The sequence below is a fragment of the Dromiciops gliroides genome, chromosome 4 (genome assembly GCF_019393635.1).
Source record: "Dromiciops gliroides isolate mDroGli1 chromosome 4, mDroGli1.pri, whole genome shotgun sequence".
Classification (NCBI taxonomy): domain Eukaryota; kingdom Metazoa; phylum Chordata; class Mammalia; order Microbiotheria; family Microbiotheriidae; genus Dromiciops; species Dromiciops gliroides.
In genome coordinates, this window is record NC_057864.1 from 27,184,521 (window position 1) to 27,202,886 (window position 18,366).

At 45.1% G+C, this 18,366-nt stretch overlaps 1 protein-coding gene across 7 annotated transcripts in view; it reads right to left on the reverse strand.

Annotated features, from left to right (window-relative positions):
• Positions 1–18,366, reverse strand: part of OSBPL9 (oxysterol binding protein like 9) — a 157,287-nt gene that overhangs the window by 99,037 nt on the left and 39,884 nt on the right. For 5 of the 7 annotated variants that reach the window (XR_006356317.1, XM_044001933.1, XM_044001932.1 and 2 more), the window contains exon 3: positions 792–870. Coding sequence is in view for 4 of the 7 variants with exons in the window: in XM_044001933.1 (XP_043857868.1) it covers positions 792–870 (79 nt within the window). In the remaining 3 variants the exon portion in view is untranslated. The other 2 variants (XM_044001938.1, XM_044001937.1) reach the window with 1 other exon arrangement.

An 18,366-nucleotide genomic window follows, 5' to 3' on the forward strand; every position in this document is an offset into this window, starting at 1 on the left:
GCATTTAACCAAACAATCCCCCCTCCCTCAGATTGCGAAGATCCTCCTGGTTTTGTTTAATAGTGAAGAGGTGCTATTCTGACAGGCAAAGCACCACTCCGACAGAAGCCTGAAGCTAGCAGGTCCCCAATGTGCACAGCAACATGAAATGAGAATGATCATCCAGGACCTTACCCTTTCTACCGGTGAGCCAAAGCATGCAATGCCGGAACATAGCAGGGGCAGAGGGCATTGGCGGAAGGAAAGAGGACAAGGATAGGAGCTGGCGGACAAGACACAGAAATGGAGATGAAATGAATGCAAGCTTGTAGTCCTTGAAGCAAAGCACCACCTTGGAGTCGGACGTGGCCTCCCCCTCCAACACAACTACGTCTCAAGTTTGACCGTACACGAACTGCAGCCTTTAGTCTCGCAGACGTGCCCTGCAGAAGCACAATCCCTCTTCTGGATGAAGGAGATCAGCAGCAGCGGCAGCCCAGAAAGACAAGCCAGCGGCAGCCCATCATTCTCTCCCTTGACTGACTTTATCCTTTAAATTTTTAATCGCCCATAGCTGCCTTTAAAGCTACAGTCTTGTCAGATACATACGTATGCCGCCATCGTAGAAAGCCAGCCTAACCTGCAGCAGCAGCAGCAGCCCCTTCTCATCCAGCAGGCGCCCCCCCGCCCTGTGCTCATCCTTCACGGTATCTGTGGCAGAAACATTCAAGGCATCCGGCCAGCACCACCCCCACCGAGAAGATCCCTGCAGATGGGACCATAAAAAGAAAGAATCTCTTCTTTCAGCTCACCCTGGAAATGGAAGGTTTTCTGATCAACAGTTATTGTGAAGGTGCTGTCGTCCTCATCGTCTATACCAATCACAGCTCCCTGTGAAACAAAGAGCAAAATCCTGATAAGGCAGGCAGTGACATCAGCAACATCCCCAGCCACGACACCCCAGGAATGCTTAATGGCAAGGACGGGATGGGGAGCCAACGGGATCCTCTCTGCAGAGAGCAAGCTGAGCCACTGGCTTTGTTTCAGGGATCAGAAGTACTCTACAGATAAAACGAGAAGGGACGTCTCAAAGAGGGGAGGAGGGAGGTGACAGAAACATGCGAGACCTCCAGTATTCTCGGTTAGTGGAAGACAACAGAGATTTCTGGGGAAAGGCAGAGGGGGAGGGAGACAGGAGGTCCCATGGGAAGGCTCCCAAGAGTTACCTTGAGGCGGTAAGGGAGTGAGGCTCACAGGGTTAGCAAAAGCAGAACTCCAAACAAAACAAACACTTCCCTAATAAGACCCATCAGCCGGGAGCAGCCAGCTGCAGGGACGACATAGTAGCCAGACAGCAGCATGTTTTTCAAAAAAGGAAAAAGAAACATGTCCTAGTTGGTTGTCCCCCCTTCCCCCTGGGGGTGGGAGGGAGGAAGGGGAGTGGGGGCAAGATCGAAGGCAGAATGTTCTGTGAGGGCCAAGGGGGAAGCTGAACTCCAGAGTCACAAGGGAAAGGCCTTTGGACCCTAGGCTGCCCACATCCTGAGGGGCTCACAAGAGCACACACTAGATACATTTCTTCCCTGGGGCCCACCTATTGTATGCACCAAATGACATTTACTCGGATGCCACTTTTAATAGTCTTCAAATCACTTCAAAATGCACTGTCTCAATCTCAGTAACTGCCTGAATACAGGCGAGTGGGCTGGAGAAGGCCATCTTCATTCATCCCAAGGGGTCATGTGATCTCTGGAAGGCCACAGCACCTTGTCAGTGGCAGAGTGAAGAAGAGAATCTAATCACTTCACTCATGGTCTAGTCTTTCCGCCCCATCATCACATCAAGCACAGCTCCCACCGGTTTAATCATCCTCTCCATGGTGGCAACTGGCCAGATTTATCAAACACAGCCAACCCTCCTCTGTCTCCTGAGCTCCAGCCATCCAGAATTGCCTATTGGATACCAAGCTTGGCACACTGAAAATCGAGCTCATTTTCTCTCCCTTGAACTCTCCCTTCATCTTCTGAGCTGCCCTATTTATGTCAAGGGCCCCATCATCCTTGCAGTTACTCAGGTTTGCCATTTCAGAGCTGTCCTCTGCGCCCTCCCCACACTCACCCTCTGCATCCAGTTCACTGCTAAAATGTGTTGTTTCTATCTTTCCATCTCTCTTATTCACACAGCCCCGACCCTTGACACTGCCACCAAAAGGACCTTGCTTAAAACATACATCTCACCATGTCTCTCTCTCTCTCTCTCTCTCTCTCACACACACACACACACACACACACACATATATCAAATATCCTTTGTTGGGCTTTGAAGGCCTTTACAACCTGACATCATCACACCCACCACAGTCCAACCAAACCGGTGGTCTTGTTGCTGCTCCATTTTCTACCTCAGTGCCTTTGCACTAACTGTCCCTGATAGCTTGAACACACTCCCTCCCCATGGGTCTTGCTTCTTAGGATTCCTAGCTTCCTGTACTACAAAGTAGTACTCATCGAAACAATTTGGTACTGGCTAAGAAATAGAGTGGTGGATCAGTGGAGCAGTTTAGGTACACAATACACAGAAGTAAATGACCACAGTAATCTAGTGCAAATAACCCAAAGATACAAGTTTTGGGGACAAGAAGTCACCATTTGACAAAAATTGCTGGGAAAACTGGAAAGAAGTTTGGTAGAAATTAAGTATAGACCAATGTCTCACACCATATACCAAGATACAGTCAAAATGGTAAATTATTTAAACATAAAGGTGATATAATAAGCAAATTAGGGAAGCACGGGAAATTTTACCTGTCAGATCTATGGCCAAGGAAAAAATGTATGACTAAATAAGAGATAGGATCACAGTAAGTAAAGTGGATGATTTCGATTACACTAAATTAAAAAGGTTTTGCACAAACAAAACCAATGCAGCCAATATTAGAAGGCAAGAAGGAAACTGGGAGAAAAATTTATAGCAACTTTCTCCAATAAAGGCCTCATTTCTCAAATATATAGAGAAATGAATCAAATTTATAAAAATACAAGCTATCCAACAACTGATAAATGGTCAAAGGATACTAACAGGCAGTTTTCAATGAAGAAATCAGATACTCATATTCATATGAAAAAAATGCTCCTAATCAATACTGATCAGAGAAATGCAAATTAAAACAACCCTGAGGTACCACCTCACACCTACCAGATTAGCTAATATGACAGAAAAAGAAAATGACAAATGTTGGCGGGGATATGGGAAAATTGGGACAATAATACACTATTGGTGGAGTTGTGAACTGATCCAACCATTCTGGAGAACAATCTGGAACTACGCTCAGAGGACTATAAAAGTGTGCATACCCTTTGATCCAGAAATACCACCACTAGATCTGTATTCCAAGGAGACCAAAGGGGACTTGTCATTTGGCAACAGAAGGAAGAAACATGAGTGGAAGCTGCAAATAGACAAAGGCAGGCCTGATGTCACTAAAAACTGAAAAATGAGTTCACTGTAAAGTTTACTTAGATCTCCTTCCTTGGAGGTCCAAGCAGAGGCTAGATAACCAACTGTCACATAGGAAATAAGGATTCCTTTCAAACCTGGGTTGGAGTAGCTGGCCACCGAGGCCCATTCCAACTCTCAAACTCTGTGGTTCTTTACTGGGTACACTGATCTCTGAAAGCTCAGCAAATACAGCATTCTTTTCCATCTCTCAGGGATATACTTTGAAAACTACAACACTCAATCTGGCACCAATCAGCAATCTGATTGCCACTATAAACTAATTGCAGGTGTCAATAACATAACTTAAAACTTTTTTTTTTGTTGGGGGGGGGGGAAATGAGGATTAAGTGACTTGCCCAATGTCACACAGCTAGTAAGTGTCAAGTGTCTAAGGCTGGATTTGAACTCAGGTCCTCCTGACTCCAAGGCTGGTGCTCTATCCACTGCGCCCCCTAGCTGCCCCTAACTTCAAACTTTTTAAGGCCTCTTTCACTCTTAAAAATAGTCACTGCTCACACTAGCCATGGAGGCAGGAGGCAAAAAAAAATTTGTTGAAGAGAAACAGTATGTATTTCAAAAAGAAAACGATTAGAATGAACAGCATTTGTGCGTACCCTCTGACCCAGCAATCCCACTTTGGGGTCTTTTCCCCAGAGATCACGGAACAGGGAAAGGGACCCACATGTACAAAGATATTGACAGCTGCTCTTTACGTGGTGGCAAGGAATTGGAAGTTGAGGGGGTGCCCATCCATTGGGGAATGGCTGGACAAGTTGTGGTATATGAATGTAATGGAATACTATTGTGCTGTCAGAAACGATGAGCAGGAGGAGTTCAGAGAAACCTGGAGGGTCTTGCGTGGGCTGATGATGAGTGAGATGAGCAGAATCAGAAGAGCATTGTACACAGTATCATCAACATTGTGTGTTGATCAACTGTGATAGACTAGATTCTTCTCACCAATCCAATGGTACAAGAAAGTTCCAAAGGACTCATGATGGAAAAGGCTCTCCAAATCCAGGAAAAAAAAAAAAAAGGAACTGTGGAATATGGACGCTGATTGGACCATACTATTTCTTTTGTTTTTGGTGCTGTTGTTTTTCTTTTTTGAGGTTTTTCCTTCTTTTATAACATGACTAATGCAGAAATATGTTTAATGTTATATATCAGATTACCTGCTGTCTAGGGGAGGCGGGGGAGAAAAATTTGAAATTGGAAATCTTATCTAAACAAAGGTTGAAAACTTAAATAAATAAATTAAAAAAAAAAGAATGAACAGCACTTCAGAAAAACAAAGCAAAGACAAGTGACAAGAAGAGTAACACCAATCATTTGAGTTTAAAGAGAGGCAGTGAGTCTACCCGCCCCCCCCCAAGCAATTATCAACAGCATCTCAATTGCTTCCATACTTAACAAGCCCAGACTAGATGCTAAATTAATTTTACCACTCTCCATTAAAACTATCATCTTTATAGGTTAAAACAGAGTTACAAAATAGAAACATTTTATAAGTTCTTTAGGAATGTCAAGTCCATCACAATCCACAAATAAGCACTTATGAGGCACATGCCAGGCACTAAAGATACAAAGGCAAAAGCCAAAACAATCCCTGCCCTCAAGGAGCTTACAGTCTAACCAGGAGAGACAATATGTACCTACCAAGACACCTGGTGGTCTCCCTAGTGGTTAAGGATATCTGTAAAAGTCTCATGTAGAAGGCTGCATCTGAGCTGAACCTTGAGGGCCACAGCTAAGGATGGGATGCATTAAAGGCATGTGGGAGAAGCAGCTTGTTCAGCCACAGAGAGGGGTAAGATGAAGTGCTGTGTATGACCACAAGAAGGTTATTTTGATTACACTGCAGTGTGTACGGAGGGGAATGATACACAACAAAGATGGTTGTATTGGTGGTGATGGGCTTCCAATGCAGAGGAGTTTATATTTGGTCCTGGAGGTAGCAGGCAGCCACTAGAGTATACTGAGTCCGGGAGTGACTGAGCTTTAGAAAGGAAAATAAATCTGACAGCAGAGGGGAAGATGGATTATAGTGGAACTACACCCAAAGCAAGGTGCTCCATCAGGAGACTACTGAAATGGTCCCGGCAAGAAGTGAGGAGAACCTGAAACAGGGCATGTGAATGTAGAGAAGAGAACACATGAGGGAGAGACAGTCATGGGAAAATATGTGGGGTGAGGCTGAGGAGTCGAGGATGACTGGCAGGTTTCAAGCCCAGGGGACTGGAAGGATGGTAGTGCTCTCCAAAGGCAAGCTGGGAAGCCAAGAGGGTTTGAGGAGGAAAATTCCATTTTATACGTGTTAGAGTCTCAAATATCTATAAGACATCCAGTTCAAAACGTCCTAGGGGCACTTGGCTATGCTGGACCAGAACTTGGGAGAAAAAGCGGGGCAAGAAATATACAACTATGAATTAATTACATAGGTTAGGAATAGGAATTAGACCTGTGATTTCACTGGTTCGAGGCAACACCCTCTCCCAAAGCAAGCTGATGACTCCTCTGAAATCTATAGTCGGACGGTCAGTCAGCCAGCCAGCCAGCCAATTAGCACTTATTAAGCACTTACTCTGTGCCAGGCACTATGCTAACTGCTACAAAGACAAAAAAGACAAAGAACACTGCCTGCTCTGGAGGAACTCACAATCTAACGTGAGAGGCAAAATGCAAATAACCATGTACCAACAAGATACAGACAGGATAAAGCAGGGATCCTCTCAGGGAAGGCACTAAGATTAAGAAAGACTGGGAAAGGCTGATATTTGAAGGAAACCCAGGCCTAGGAGAGTTCTAAGCATGAAATGCAGCCATCGAAAACATTTGGAGTCAGGAGAGGGAAGGTCATGTTGAGGAACAGGCAGGGGGTCAGCATCACTGGATCATTGAATATAAGAAGGGAAGTCAGGTGTGAGAGTCCTGGAAAGCAGGGAGGGGACCAGGTTATTAAGGCTTGATATTTGATCCTAGAAGCATCCATCAGGAAGAAACTGGAATTTACTGAATAGTCAGATCTGTGTTTTAGGGAAATCAGTGTGACAGCTGAAAGGAAGATGGACTGGATTGGGGAAAGCTGCCTAGAGCAGTGAGGTTAAGTAACCAGCCCAGGGTCACACAGTCAGCATGCATTAATGGCAGAACTTGAAGGGAAGTATTCCCAGTTTACTAGCCAGCTCTCTATCTACTATCTACTATGCTGTGCTGACTATATCAAGGATAATCAAACCCACGGAAACTGAAAGTTACTAAGAAAAAGAGAGAGAGGAAGAGCTTTGGAATGCCTACATACGTGGGAGTGATACGGATGACAATCCAGAAATAACAATGAAAATAAGAGCCGCTAACACTCAAAGCAACCTTTATGATCTGCCATATATGCCGTTCCATCTGATTGTCACAACAACCCTGTGAGTCAGGCAATGACATCCACAAAATACCAAAAGACCTGGATGGAAAGCTTCTAACACATTGGGAGGATCTCCTGTGAGAGATTTTCATCAAGTCAAGGATGAGGCTCAACAGGATGGGAAGCTGTGAATGGACTGCCATGTCTGTGCATCAGCAGAGAGAGCATCCAAACTGCTGCCATCATACATCTGTCTGAAACACTACAGTACTGAGGACATCTACACTTGTCATTCCACACTAAAACACCTGGCGCTCGTGGTCCGTCACCACTCGGCAGGCCTCTCACCTAGGACTGTCTTAGCAGGCCTCCTCTGGTCTCTCTCATCTTCTTGATTTTTGACCACGAGAAGTGTGTTTGCCAGAAACCAACCTGCTGCCATTTCTTTAATGTGTGCTGATGTGTCAAACAGGCAACGAGGAGGCAAAGACCAAGCAAGAGAGTTCCTGCCCTCAGTGAGCATGCATTCTACTAAGGGGAACCAAGACATTCTCAGAACAGTAAATACAGGACACAGACAAAATACATGCAAAATGATGGGGGGGGGCCTAAAAGAGGGGAGGGGAATAATTAGGAAAGGACTAGTGTAGGAAATGGCTCATGAGCTAAACCCTGAAGAATACTGAGTTCCAAGCGGAGGGGAGAAATGTAAACATTTCAAACTCAGAGGACAGTTAATGCCAAGTCAAAGAGGAAGGAGATGGAATAAACCGTATAAAGCAAAAAGAAAATAAAGGAGTTTAGCTCAAGTAGGTAAAGGGGAATAACATGAGACCAACCTAGAAAAATAGTCTGGGTCTAGATGCTAAAGGGCCTCTTAAGCAGAGAACACACACAGTCAGACCTGTACTTTAGGACCATCTGTTTGGCAGCTGTGTGAAGTTTAGATTGGAGCAAGGAGAGATGGGATGCAAAGGAAACCAATTAGGAAGTTACTGTAATGGTCCAAGAAAGAGGCCTGAATGAGGCAGCCTGGTGGCACAATGGATGGAGAGCTGGACCAGGAGTCAGGAAGACTTGAGTTCAAATTCAGCCCAGACACTTACTGTGGGACCCTGGGCAAGTCACTTACTGTATGCCTCAGTTTCCTTAGCTGTAAAATGAGGATAATAATAGCGCCTCCCTCCCAGGGTTGTAGTAAGGTTCACAGGAGATCATATGTGGAAAGTGCTTAGCACAGTGCTTGGCATGTAGTAGGCACTTAAATGCTGCTGTTGTACAGTTGTTTTTCAGTCGTGTCCAACTCTTCATGACCCCATTTGGGGTTTTCTTGGCAAAGATACTGAAGCAGTTTGACATTTTCTCCTCCAATTTGTTGTGCAGATGTAGAAACTGAAGTAAACAGGGTAAAGTGACTTGCCTGGGGCCACACAAGTAGTAAGCATCTGAGGCCAGATTTGAACTCAGGAAGAAGACTCTCCCTGACTCCAGGTCCAGCGCTCCATCCACTCAACCACCTCCCTGCCCCAGTAAACACTACAAAACTGCTTTTTGGGGGGCAGCTAGATGGCGCAGTGGTTAAAGCACCAGCCCTGGAGTCAGGAGGACCTGAGTTCAAATCCGGCCTCAGACACTTGACACTTACTAGCTGTGTGACCCTGGGCAAGTCACTTAACTCCCATTGCCTGCAAAACCCCCCCCCCCCAAAAAACAACAACTGCTTTTTGTCTCCCTGCAACCCTCTCCCAGGGCAGTGGCCATGACTAGAAAGAACACATTGGATGTGAAAAATGTTGGAGAAATGGAAATGACTAACCCAAGCCCTTGACTGGCCACAAAGGGCAGCAAGATCACCAGACCCTATGGAGTGGCAGTGGAGTAACAAATCCAGGGTGACTCCAAGGTGAGGGAGCTGAGTGACTGAAAGGATGATGGTACAGCCACAGAGACAGGGAAAGCAGGAGGGCTGAGCCTCTGGAACACTGTAAATGAGATGCTCCACAGAAATACAGGGACAAGGTGTGCAGCAGGCAGCTGCAGAAGCAGGACTAGATTAGATGAGGGCTAGAGCTACAGATGAAGGAGGAGTCTGCCTCCTGATGATCATGAAACTCACAGAAGCAGATGGGACAGAGAGAGAATAAAGAGGACTGATGTACAGAGAATGCCAAAGGGCAGTATCACCACCACCCAGGAGGAGGCAGAGTAGGTGCTCCATCAACAGTGGCAAATATCAAGAAGTGGCCATCAAGAAGGCCATCAGACTGAGCACGGGAGCCATCAATGGTGACCTTGGTGAAGTCACTGACTTGGATGGAAGGGCGGGGGAGTACTGGAGGTGGCTTGGTAAGAGAACATCTGCAGCAGCTGCTGTAAGGAGAATAGAAGAGGTGACCAGAAAGAACGAGCAGCTGGAGAGCAGCTGTGAAAGCCCAGACTAAGACAGGTGAATATGCATTTGCATCAGACCCAGGCAGCATTATTAGGGGACTTCCTCTAGCACTCTAAGCACAAGGGGAGGTAGTCAGTCTAGTTTCCAATAGCCTTCTTAATGATGTTGTGGTAAAAATTATTTGTGGTAAAGATATATATCAGAAGTTTTAGCTGAATCATTTGAGAGATTGCGCATGCTACTGAAGTGGCTTTTGAAGGACCTCCCTTGAACGCGAGGAACTTCCGGGACGCTGACTTAAAAGTGACGGCCGGAATGGTGAACTTAGCAGCGACGGAGCGGGATTGAAAGGAGTGCACATGGTTTAGTGTTCGGTCTTTTCAGGGATTCACGGTCTGGCGGACAGTGTGGGATTCTGTGAGTTTTATAAAGGATTCTCCTTCCTTATTTCCCTAATTGGTTTCAACTCTTGTTGTCTAGTTAATTCCCAAGCAATAAAAAAACCAAACAACAACAACAACAAAAAACCATGGATCTATCATAGATTAAAGCTCAGTGGCTCCTTTTTCTTATTGGTCTGTGATATATATATATATATATATATATATATATATATATATATATATATATATATATAAATAAGGGAAAGTTAAAGGGGGAGATTAATGCTCCGTATATCCAATTTGGCTCTCACAATGTCCACTGTTCTGTTCCTTTTATTGGTTGCAAGGACACACTGGGCCAACAACATGTGGCAACAGTGGAAGGCAACTAGGTGTGAAGCAATGGCTAGAATACGGCACCTGGAGGTAGGCAGACCTGAGTTCAAATCCAGCCTCATTTTTTTCTCTTACCTCAGTTTCTATAAAATAGGGCAAATAGTACCTATATTTCACGGTTATTTTAAGGATAAAATTTATTCTATTCATTTTGAGAAGCGCTTTGCAAACCTTTAAAGTGCTGCTATATAAATGGCAGCTATTATCACTATTATTATTATTACTGTTATTAGTCTTCAATGACAACGCAGAGTCTGAAGGGCTTTAGGCAGCCATCTCGTCTAACCTGCACCCCCACAGCAGCCCTTCCTCCGCGACAAACCGTTACCTTGCCAGGGTGTATGGGGTGTTCAGGAGGACTAGCACCGCTGGTGTGAGGGCTGCTCAGCCAGCTCCCCCCTGTGGTTCCGACAAGCTACTGCACAAGCACTGGCAGACAGGCTAACTGACAGGCTTCAAAGCCATTGGTGAATTGGGGGAAGTCTGCCCCAAGTGTGGGAAGACTCCCTGGCAGAATGGGCAGATGAAAACGCTGTGTCCCAATCTCCTTGAAGACGGATGAAGCAGGTGCCATGGACCACTTAGCTTGGTCAGACACTGAAGATGCATCCTGGGATATCACTAGCAGTCCCGACTTTTGTCCTGCCACTGGATTTCAATGACTCAGCAAGAGAGAGGCTGATGATTTTGGGCAACTCTGCTTCCCTCAAATCCAATTCACACACAAGTTAAGACATTACCCATGATGTCACTGGTCATCTTCGATGAGGACAAACGAGTCATCTTGCCCTGGTTTAGAAACATCTAATGAAAGGGCAGCCCGTCTCACTTTGGGATGCCTCTAATCGTTGGGAAGTTTTTTCTGACATACTTTTTTTTTTTTTGGCGGGGCAATGAGGGTTAAGTGACTTGCCCAAGGTCATTTGAACTCGGGTCCTCCTGAATCCAGGGCCGGTGCTTTATCCACTGCGCCACCTGGCTGCCCCCCTGACACACTTTTAAATGTTCCTCTTTGAAACTTCTATGCCTTGGTTTGCCATCTGGGGCCAAACCACAGGACAGGCCTCCAAATACATGCAGACAGTAATCATAGCCCCTGAGTCTTCTGTTCTCCAAGTCACCATCTGCAGGACCTGAATGTGATCCATATACAAGGACTCCTTGTGCTCAGAGATTCCTCTCCCAGGTACTTTTCTTTCTTTCTTTCTTTTTTCTTTTTTCCTGAGCAGGGCAATGAGGATTAAGTGACTTGCTCAGGGTCACACAGCTAGTAAGTATCAAGTGTCTGAGGCCGGATTTGAACTCAGGTCCTCCTAAATTCAGGGCAGGTGCTTTATCCACTGTGCCACCTAGCTGCCCCCCAGGTACTTTTAAATGATCCAATCTAGAACTTTCCCAAGTCCCAGCTGGATGAAATCATTTTCTCTAAATGTCTTTTTGAAATCTCTGTTGGCTGCAGAGTTCTTTGTGCTTCTAGACTCTTTAGCTGGCTAGGTGCTACAGTGAACAGAGTGCAGAGCCTGGCTTCAAATCTCGCCTCAGACATATACTAGCTTTGACCCTGGACAAGCCGGTTAAATAATTACCCTAAGCCTCAGCTTTCTCGACTGTAAAATGGAAAGACCACCTCCCTCCCAGGATTATTGTGAGGATCAAATGGGATCATATGCCTAGCACACACTAGATGCTGACTAAATGCTTGTTCCCTTCTCCCACCCTCCATCTTGGAGTCTCCTCTCTTCAAGTCTTCAGAATTTCATTCTTGAGAGCTTCCCATCCTACTTGGGTCGACTTTCCCAAGAGAATTTTAGGCCATGGGATTCAACCTATCATGCTAAACAGAGCTGGAGAAAAAGCACAAAAGGTGCTGACTGGGCATCCGCTACCAATCTATGTCCCATTATCGCAACTGGGCCTTCACTGCTGCAAGGCGATCCTGTCACACCCTTTACCCACAAGGCCTCCCACTCACCACATCAGACTTTCCCAACCTGTTTATTCTTCCTCAAACCTGTCAGGACTCCTCCAGTTCAGATGAAGACTCAGCTTGATCCATAACTAAACAAAGAAAGTCATTTGCCAAGAGCTCCCTCATGTCTCTTTCTCCTCATCCTACCTCACTTCAATAGCCTCACCATCTCCTCCTGTATCGCCGTCTCACATGAAGAAGTGGCCCTTCTGGTCAAGGCAAATCCCTCTGCGTGTAGGCTTGATCCCACCCCATCCTGTCTTCTTTAGCAGAATGCCTCCACTATCATCCCCCCTTCTCTGTCTGATCTTCAATGTGTGTATGAACACACACACACACACACACACGCACACCACTTACTGATGTACAAGTATGGTACATATTTAGTCTGTATGTACTGATATACATACATGCTGTCTCCCTAGTTGGAACATAATCAACTTGAACACAAAAACTCTTTGTCTTTGTATCCCTGGTGCCTAGCACATAAAAAGTATTTAATGAAAGCCTGCTAATTTATATAGTTCTTTATGATAATAATCTAAAATCCTACCCACTGTCTACAGTCTCCATTCCTGGCCTGCACACTGTGCTGCTTCAGTAATTTCGGAGTCCCTGGTTACATTAAGTCAATGTCTACTTCCCTATAACTACCCACTTCTGGTTCTTCTTCTTCTTCTTCTTCTTTTTTTTTGGTGAGGCAATTGGGGTTAAGTGACTTGCCCAGGGTCACACAGCTAGTAAGTGTTAAGTGTCTGAGGCCGGATTTGAACTCAGGTCCTCCTGAATCCAGGGCCGGTGCTCTATCCACTGCGCCACCTAGCTGCCCCCAGTTCTGGTTCTTCTTGCTCCATTTTCTCCCTGTTCCATATGACAATCTTTGAGATAGTTGAAAGCAGTATCTTCACCTGAATCTAAAAGATAAAACTTAACTGGCATAAATATAAAAGTCTGACAGCTGGGTTAAAAAAACTGAACTTCACAAATAGAACACAGAAGAGGTAGGAAGTGACTAGTCAGCATTTCAGCAGAAAGATCTAGGGATGTGAGGGAACAAGTCCAATGAATCGACAGTATGAGGTAGCAGCCAACAAAGCTAATGTGATTTTAACCTGCATTGAAAGGTCTTTGGAGAGCACAGAGAGGGTCAGGGCGAAAGCTCTCATTTCCTTTCTCTCTAACAGTTTGAGAGGGCTGCCTGGAGCAATCTGACTTGGCCATGGCCACATACACAGGCTCAAACTGACTCCAAAGCCAGTTCCCTGTCTATCACACCATGGCGTCTTCCAGAAGTAACAAGGTGACAGTCCCAGTGTCTTCAGCCTTAAGTCAGACCACATTGTGCCTATCTCTTAAGGACATTAATTACCTAAAGAACTTCCAAAGGAGGGCGCCCATGATGGCATATGAGGAACAGATGAAGGAATTGGGCATCCTGAGTATGGAGAAGAAAAGACTGGAGGGGGGGAAGGACAGCTCTCCACAAGAATCAAAATGGCTGTAGATGAAAAGAGAGATTAGGCTTGTTTTTGGCCCAGAGGGCGGAGCTCCTGAATGAACAATGGATAGAAGGGGAGAGAAGCAAGCTGGAAACACTTCCTGAGGTGAAATGGGCTGCTTTGGGAGGATGTGGGTTTTCCCCAGCAAAGGTTAGATGACTATTCATCAGGTAGATAAAAGCAAAGATTCTTATTTAGATACAGGATGACTAGACACAGTGGTCTCTGAGGTCCCGGCCAACTCAGATTCTGCGATTCTGTCTCCCCTTATCACATGCTTGCACACATCAATTTTTTGGGGGGGGGGGCACGGAGAAATGAGGGTTAAGTGACTTGTCCAGGGTCACACAGCTAGTGTCAAGTTTTCTGAGGTCAGATTTGAATTCATCAATTTCTTGAACCTAAATGTAGGACTGTATGTTCATCCATCTTAAATTTCATTTAGTTGGTTCGGGCCCAGGGTTCTTTGCCTAATAAGATCATTTTTAAATCTCACTTCTAGCATTCAACATCTCAACTCTTCCACCCAGTCCTGTATCTTCTACAAAGGAGATAAGTTTCACTTTTGTGTCTTCTTTCAAATCAATGATAAAAATGACTCTGTAGAGAGAGACCCCTGGGACACTAGACTATCTCCCTAACCACCTGACACTTTGACCTGAGGTACTGAGGGAGGGGAAAGATTAATTTACCAAGTCCTATTGATTCTACCTCTGCGGTATCTTTTCCATCCATCCTGTCTGTCTAAAAGTGAGCAGGCCATTGGCAGTCCTCATTACCACCTGACTATTGCAATCCCTCCACTCTTTCCTTGCTCCAACTCTACCCCTTCATAGCACTGCCAACAGCTCTGGTCATGTCACTTCTCTACAAATCCCTTCAATGGCTCCCATTTTCTGCTGTATCTGGTTCAAACTCCTCTGCCCGGCGTTCGAAGCTGTCCACAATCTCTCCCCAAGCTCCCTTTCCAAGGTATTCTCATTCTGGCTGTCCAACACCTGAGGACCATACAATACCACAAAGCAAGGATCCTGGCCATGAGCTGGCCGCATCCTACCTCTCCCCATCCCTGGGTGCTTTTAGAAGCCATCTCCTATTCCTAGGATGACCTCCCTCCACTGCTCCTCTCAGAAATCCTTCTATTCCTTTAAGGCCTAGCTCAGATGGCATCTCCTCCACCAACCTCTCCTGCTGCCTACCGACAGAAAGGCAGACGGATCTATCAGGTGACTTCTCACAGCACTTGATCTGGATTTCTTTGTACTGATTATATTCTCTTTCTGCCAGACAACAAGACGTAATTAATAGAGTGCTGGAGTCAGGAAGACCTGGGTCTGAATTATGATGTATAAAAAATGTTTGAGAGACATAGTTTCTGGGTAATTAATCATTTTATTAATAATGTTGGCATATTATTAATAAAAGGATGGTCATGTGGATGTCTCTCTTAGACCAAAGACCCCTTATGGAACCCACTCGATGCTTATATGCCCTTGGAAGAGTGAGTGTTCTTTAGGGTAGAAATCGACTCTGATCAGGTAACAAGTACTGAGAAGAATATTATCATGAGAGATGGGCTTATTCTAAATAGGGGCTAGGGAACGTGATTGGGATCACTCAGTTTTAGTCAAAGAGAATTATCTGTAGCCACATCCATCACCTATCTGACAGAAGGGAGAATCCACATTTCCCCGGATCTGTCTGAGTAAAACACAAGGGGCTGGAATCCATTAATTCACCTAACTTTATCTTTTAAACAGACCTGAGTTCTTCTCCATCTGCCTGAATTTACCTACAGGGGCTGCTTTCTGAATGAGGAAACAGAAAAGGGGAAAAACTTTGGTCCTAATTCGATAATGAGTTATTAAATACAAGAGAAAAATAATCATTTCTCTCAGAATCCCATCTCGGATCCTTACTGGCTCAAAGAGACCCTATGCAAGTCCCTTGACCCCTTTGCTTCACAGATTCTTCATCTATAAAATTGAGGTCCCCCTAGCTCTCTATCTGTGATCCCAGGCTCTCCAAAAGGATTGACTCTCGGGGGCAGCTAGGTGGAACAGTGGATAGAGCACCGGCCCTGGAGTCAGGAGGACCTGAGTTCAAAGCTGGCCTCAGACACTTAACACTTACTAGCTGTGTGACCCTGGGCAAGTCACTTAACCCCAATTGCCTCACTAAAAAAAAAAAAAAAAGACTGACTCTAAGGCAGAAGACCCGAGTTCCAATAGTGTTCCACACTTTTCCTGGCTGTATACTCCTGGCCAAGTCCCTGAGCCTCTTTATGGCCAGACAAAGCCTCTCTCTTTAATTCCAGAGCTTTGTTTCCAACAGTCCAGACATCTCCACCTACATATTTGTTCTGATAGCTCATCAAAACACCCCAGAAAAGATCTTTGGACTTGAGCTAGAAGAAAAATGGACTCAAATTCTGCCTGACACTGGAAAATCATTTAACCTCTTAAAACACTAAATCTTATTGCTCTTCAGTTTTCTAATTTGTATTTCCTGATTTTTTTCCTCTTTTTTCTTGTCTTTAAAAAATGCCCTTTGTTATATGGGATAGCTTTCTGGCAGGAGGAGGGAGAGGGAGAGGGATACTGGGGAAAATTATGATATAAAAAAATAAAAGATCAATAAAAACTTAATATATTAAAAATACAAGGAGTTGAGCTTTCTGACATCATATATGGCATTAATGTGTACAACCTGTGATTTCTTCATGTGGGAAATGATTTTTTTCATACTTTATAGCTGAGGACTTGTCTGAGACTCAGCAAAGTTATACAACTAGCCTGTATTCACAATGAGTGTCTAGATAATAACAAAGTATATTCCTTAATAATCAATCTATATATGACCCTGGGCAAGTCACTTAACTCCAATTGCCTCACTAGAAAAAAAAAAATCAATCTATATATAGATTACAGTTTATGATTTCAGGTCTATGGATTATGTTAGAGGCTCATTTTAGAAATTAATTAAAAAGAAAAAAAGTTTGCCATGTGTGAGATTAATCTCATCAGAAATAGTCAATTTCTCAGAGTATAAAAACCAAACTATCTGCCACCTAGTGTATTCTTAGAGCAAGTACAATTACTAAAACAAAACTTATAATATAGCGAGGATACTGACCTCCACTTCCATCTGTCTAAATCACCTGCAGCTGAAAGACCTCCAGATTTGGGGGTCAAAGAACTCGGGCTGAATTCCAGCTCTGCAACATACTATGGGCGTGATCCTAGGAAGCCGCTTTCTTGGGGATGTGGTTTCCTACCTCTCAAGGGAGAGAGCTGGGCTCGGACTGTAACGTCCCTTCCTGCTCCCAAGCTAGGAGGCTCTGATCTGTACACATGCATGGATCTACTCCTTCTTCTTCTTTTTATTTTGGTGAGGCTTGCCCAGGGTCACACAGCTAGTAATTATTAAGTGTCTGAGGCCGGATTTGAACTCAGGTCCTCCTGATTCCAGGGCCGGTGCTCTATCCACTGCGCCACCTAGCTGCCCCTACTCCTTCTTCTGAACAACTTTCTATTTCACTGATCATAGTTGGAAAAATGGAGCAGAAGGGGTGGTGGCCTTAGAGTTAAAGGAGCCTGAACCCCAGCTCTGCCTTCCGCTGAGTCACTCAGAAACTTTGGATTCTATTACAGAAGAACCATGGGAGCTGGAAGAGGTCTTGGAAGGTCACCCAGGCCAAACCCTTCATTCTACACAGGAAAGTTCTGAGGCCCATGGAGGGGTAGAGGCACTTGCCCAAGGTCACACAGAGAGGGCCTGAAGTGGGATTCAAACCCAAGTTGAAACTAGACCCCTATTTAGGACCTTGGTTTCCTCATCATAAGTCAGATTACTGGGCTACATGCTCCCTGGGCTCCCGACCAATTAGTTGGATTATCCTACCTGCAAGTCACGCAGTCAGTGCCCTGGGGGGTAGCTAGGTGGCTCGGTGGATAAAGCACAGGCCCTGGATTCAGGAGGACCTCAGTTCAAATCTAGCCTCAGACACTTAACACTTACTAGCTGTGTGACCCTGGGCAAGTCACTTAACCCTCATTGCCCTGCAAAAAAAAAAAAATTGTGCCCTGATCTACCAACCACAATTTCCCCATTATCGAATCTCAGCACATTTTATACCCCTTATGTTCTGACCTGTTCTACATTCACTTGTGTACCTAGGAACCAGAGGATTTGAAAGTTTGAAGATACCTTAGAGTCCATCTTTCCCTACTACACTGTAAACTCAGTCTTATTAAATTTATTGTTATTATTAATAAACTTATTAAACTCGGTCCCTTAACAAGCATTTAGTATTTACTCAGGGATACAAAGAAAGAACTCTGCCTCTGTCTCGAGGGGCTTACACTCTATGAAGGGAGAGGACATGCAAACAACTATCCCAAAAAGTAGACAGAAGGCGATCTCAGAAGGAATACACTAGGAGTGGGGAGACTGGGAAAGACCTATGCAGGAAGTGACAGGAAGTGAATCCAGAAGGAAGCCAGGGAAGCCCAGGGGCGGCAGCAAGGAGGAGGAAGAGCACCCCAGGCACCAGACGCAGCCAGTGGAAAGGGAGATGAGAGAGCAAGGCCAGTGTCACTCAAGCCAGGCTAGGAAGGGCTTTTTTTTTTTTAAAGTGAGGCAATTGGGGTTCAGTGACTTGCCCAGGGTCACACAGCTAGTAAGTGTTAAGTGTCTGAGGCCAGATTTGAACTCAGGTACTCCTGACTCCAGGGCCGGTGCTCTATCCACTGCACCACCTAGCTGTCGCTGGGAAGGGCTTTAATGCCAAACCAAGGGGTTGTGCCCTTTGATCCTGAAGGTAACAGGGACCCAGTGGCCTCTGCCCAAATCTCTGGCAATTGAGCAGAGGATGGACTGAACCTAGGAGT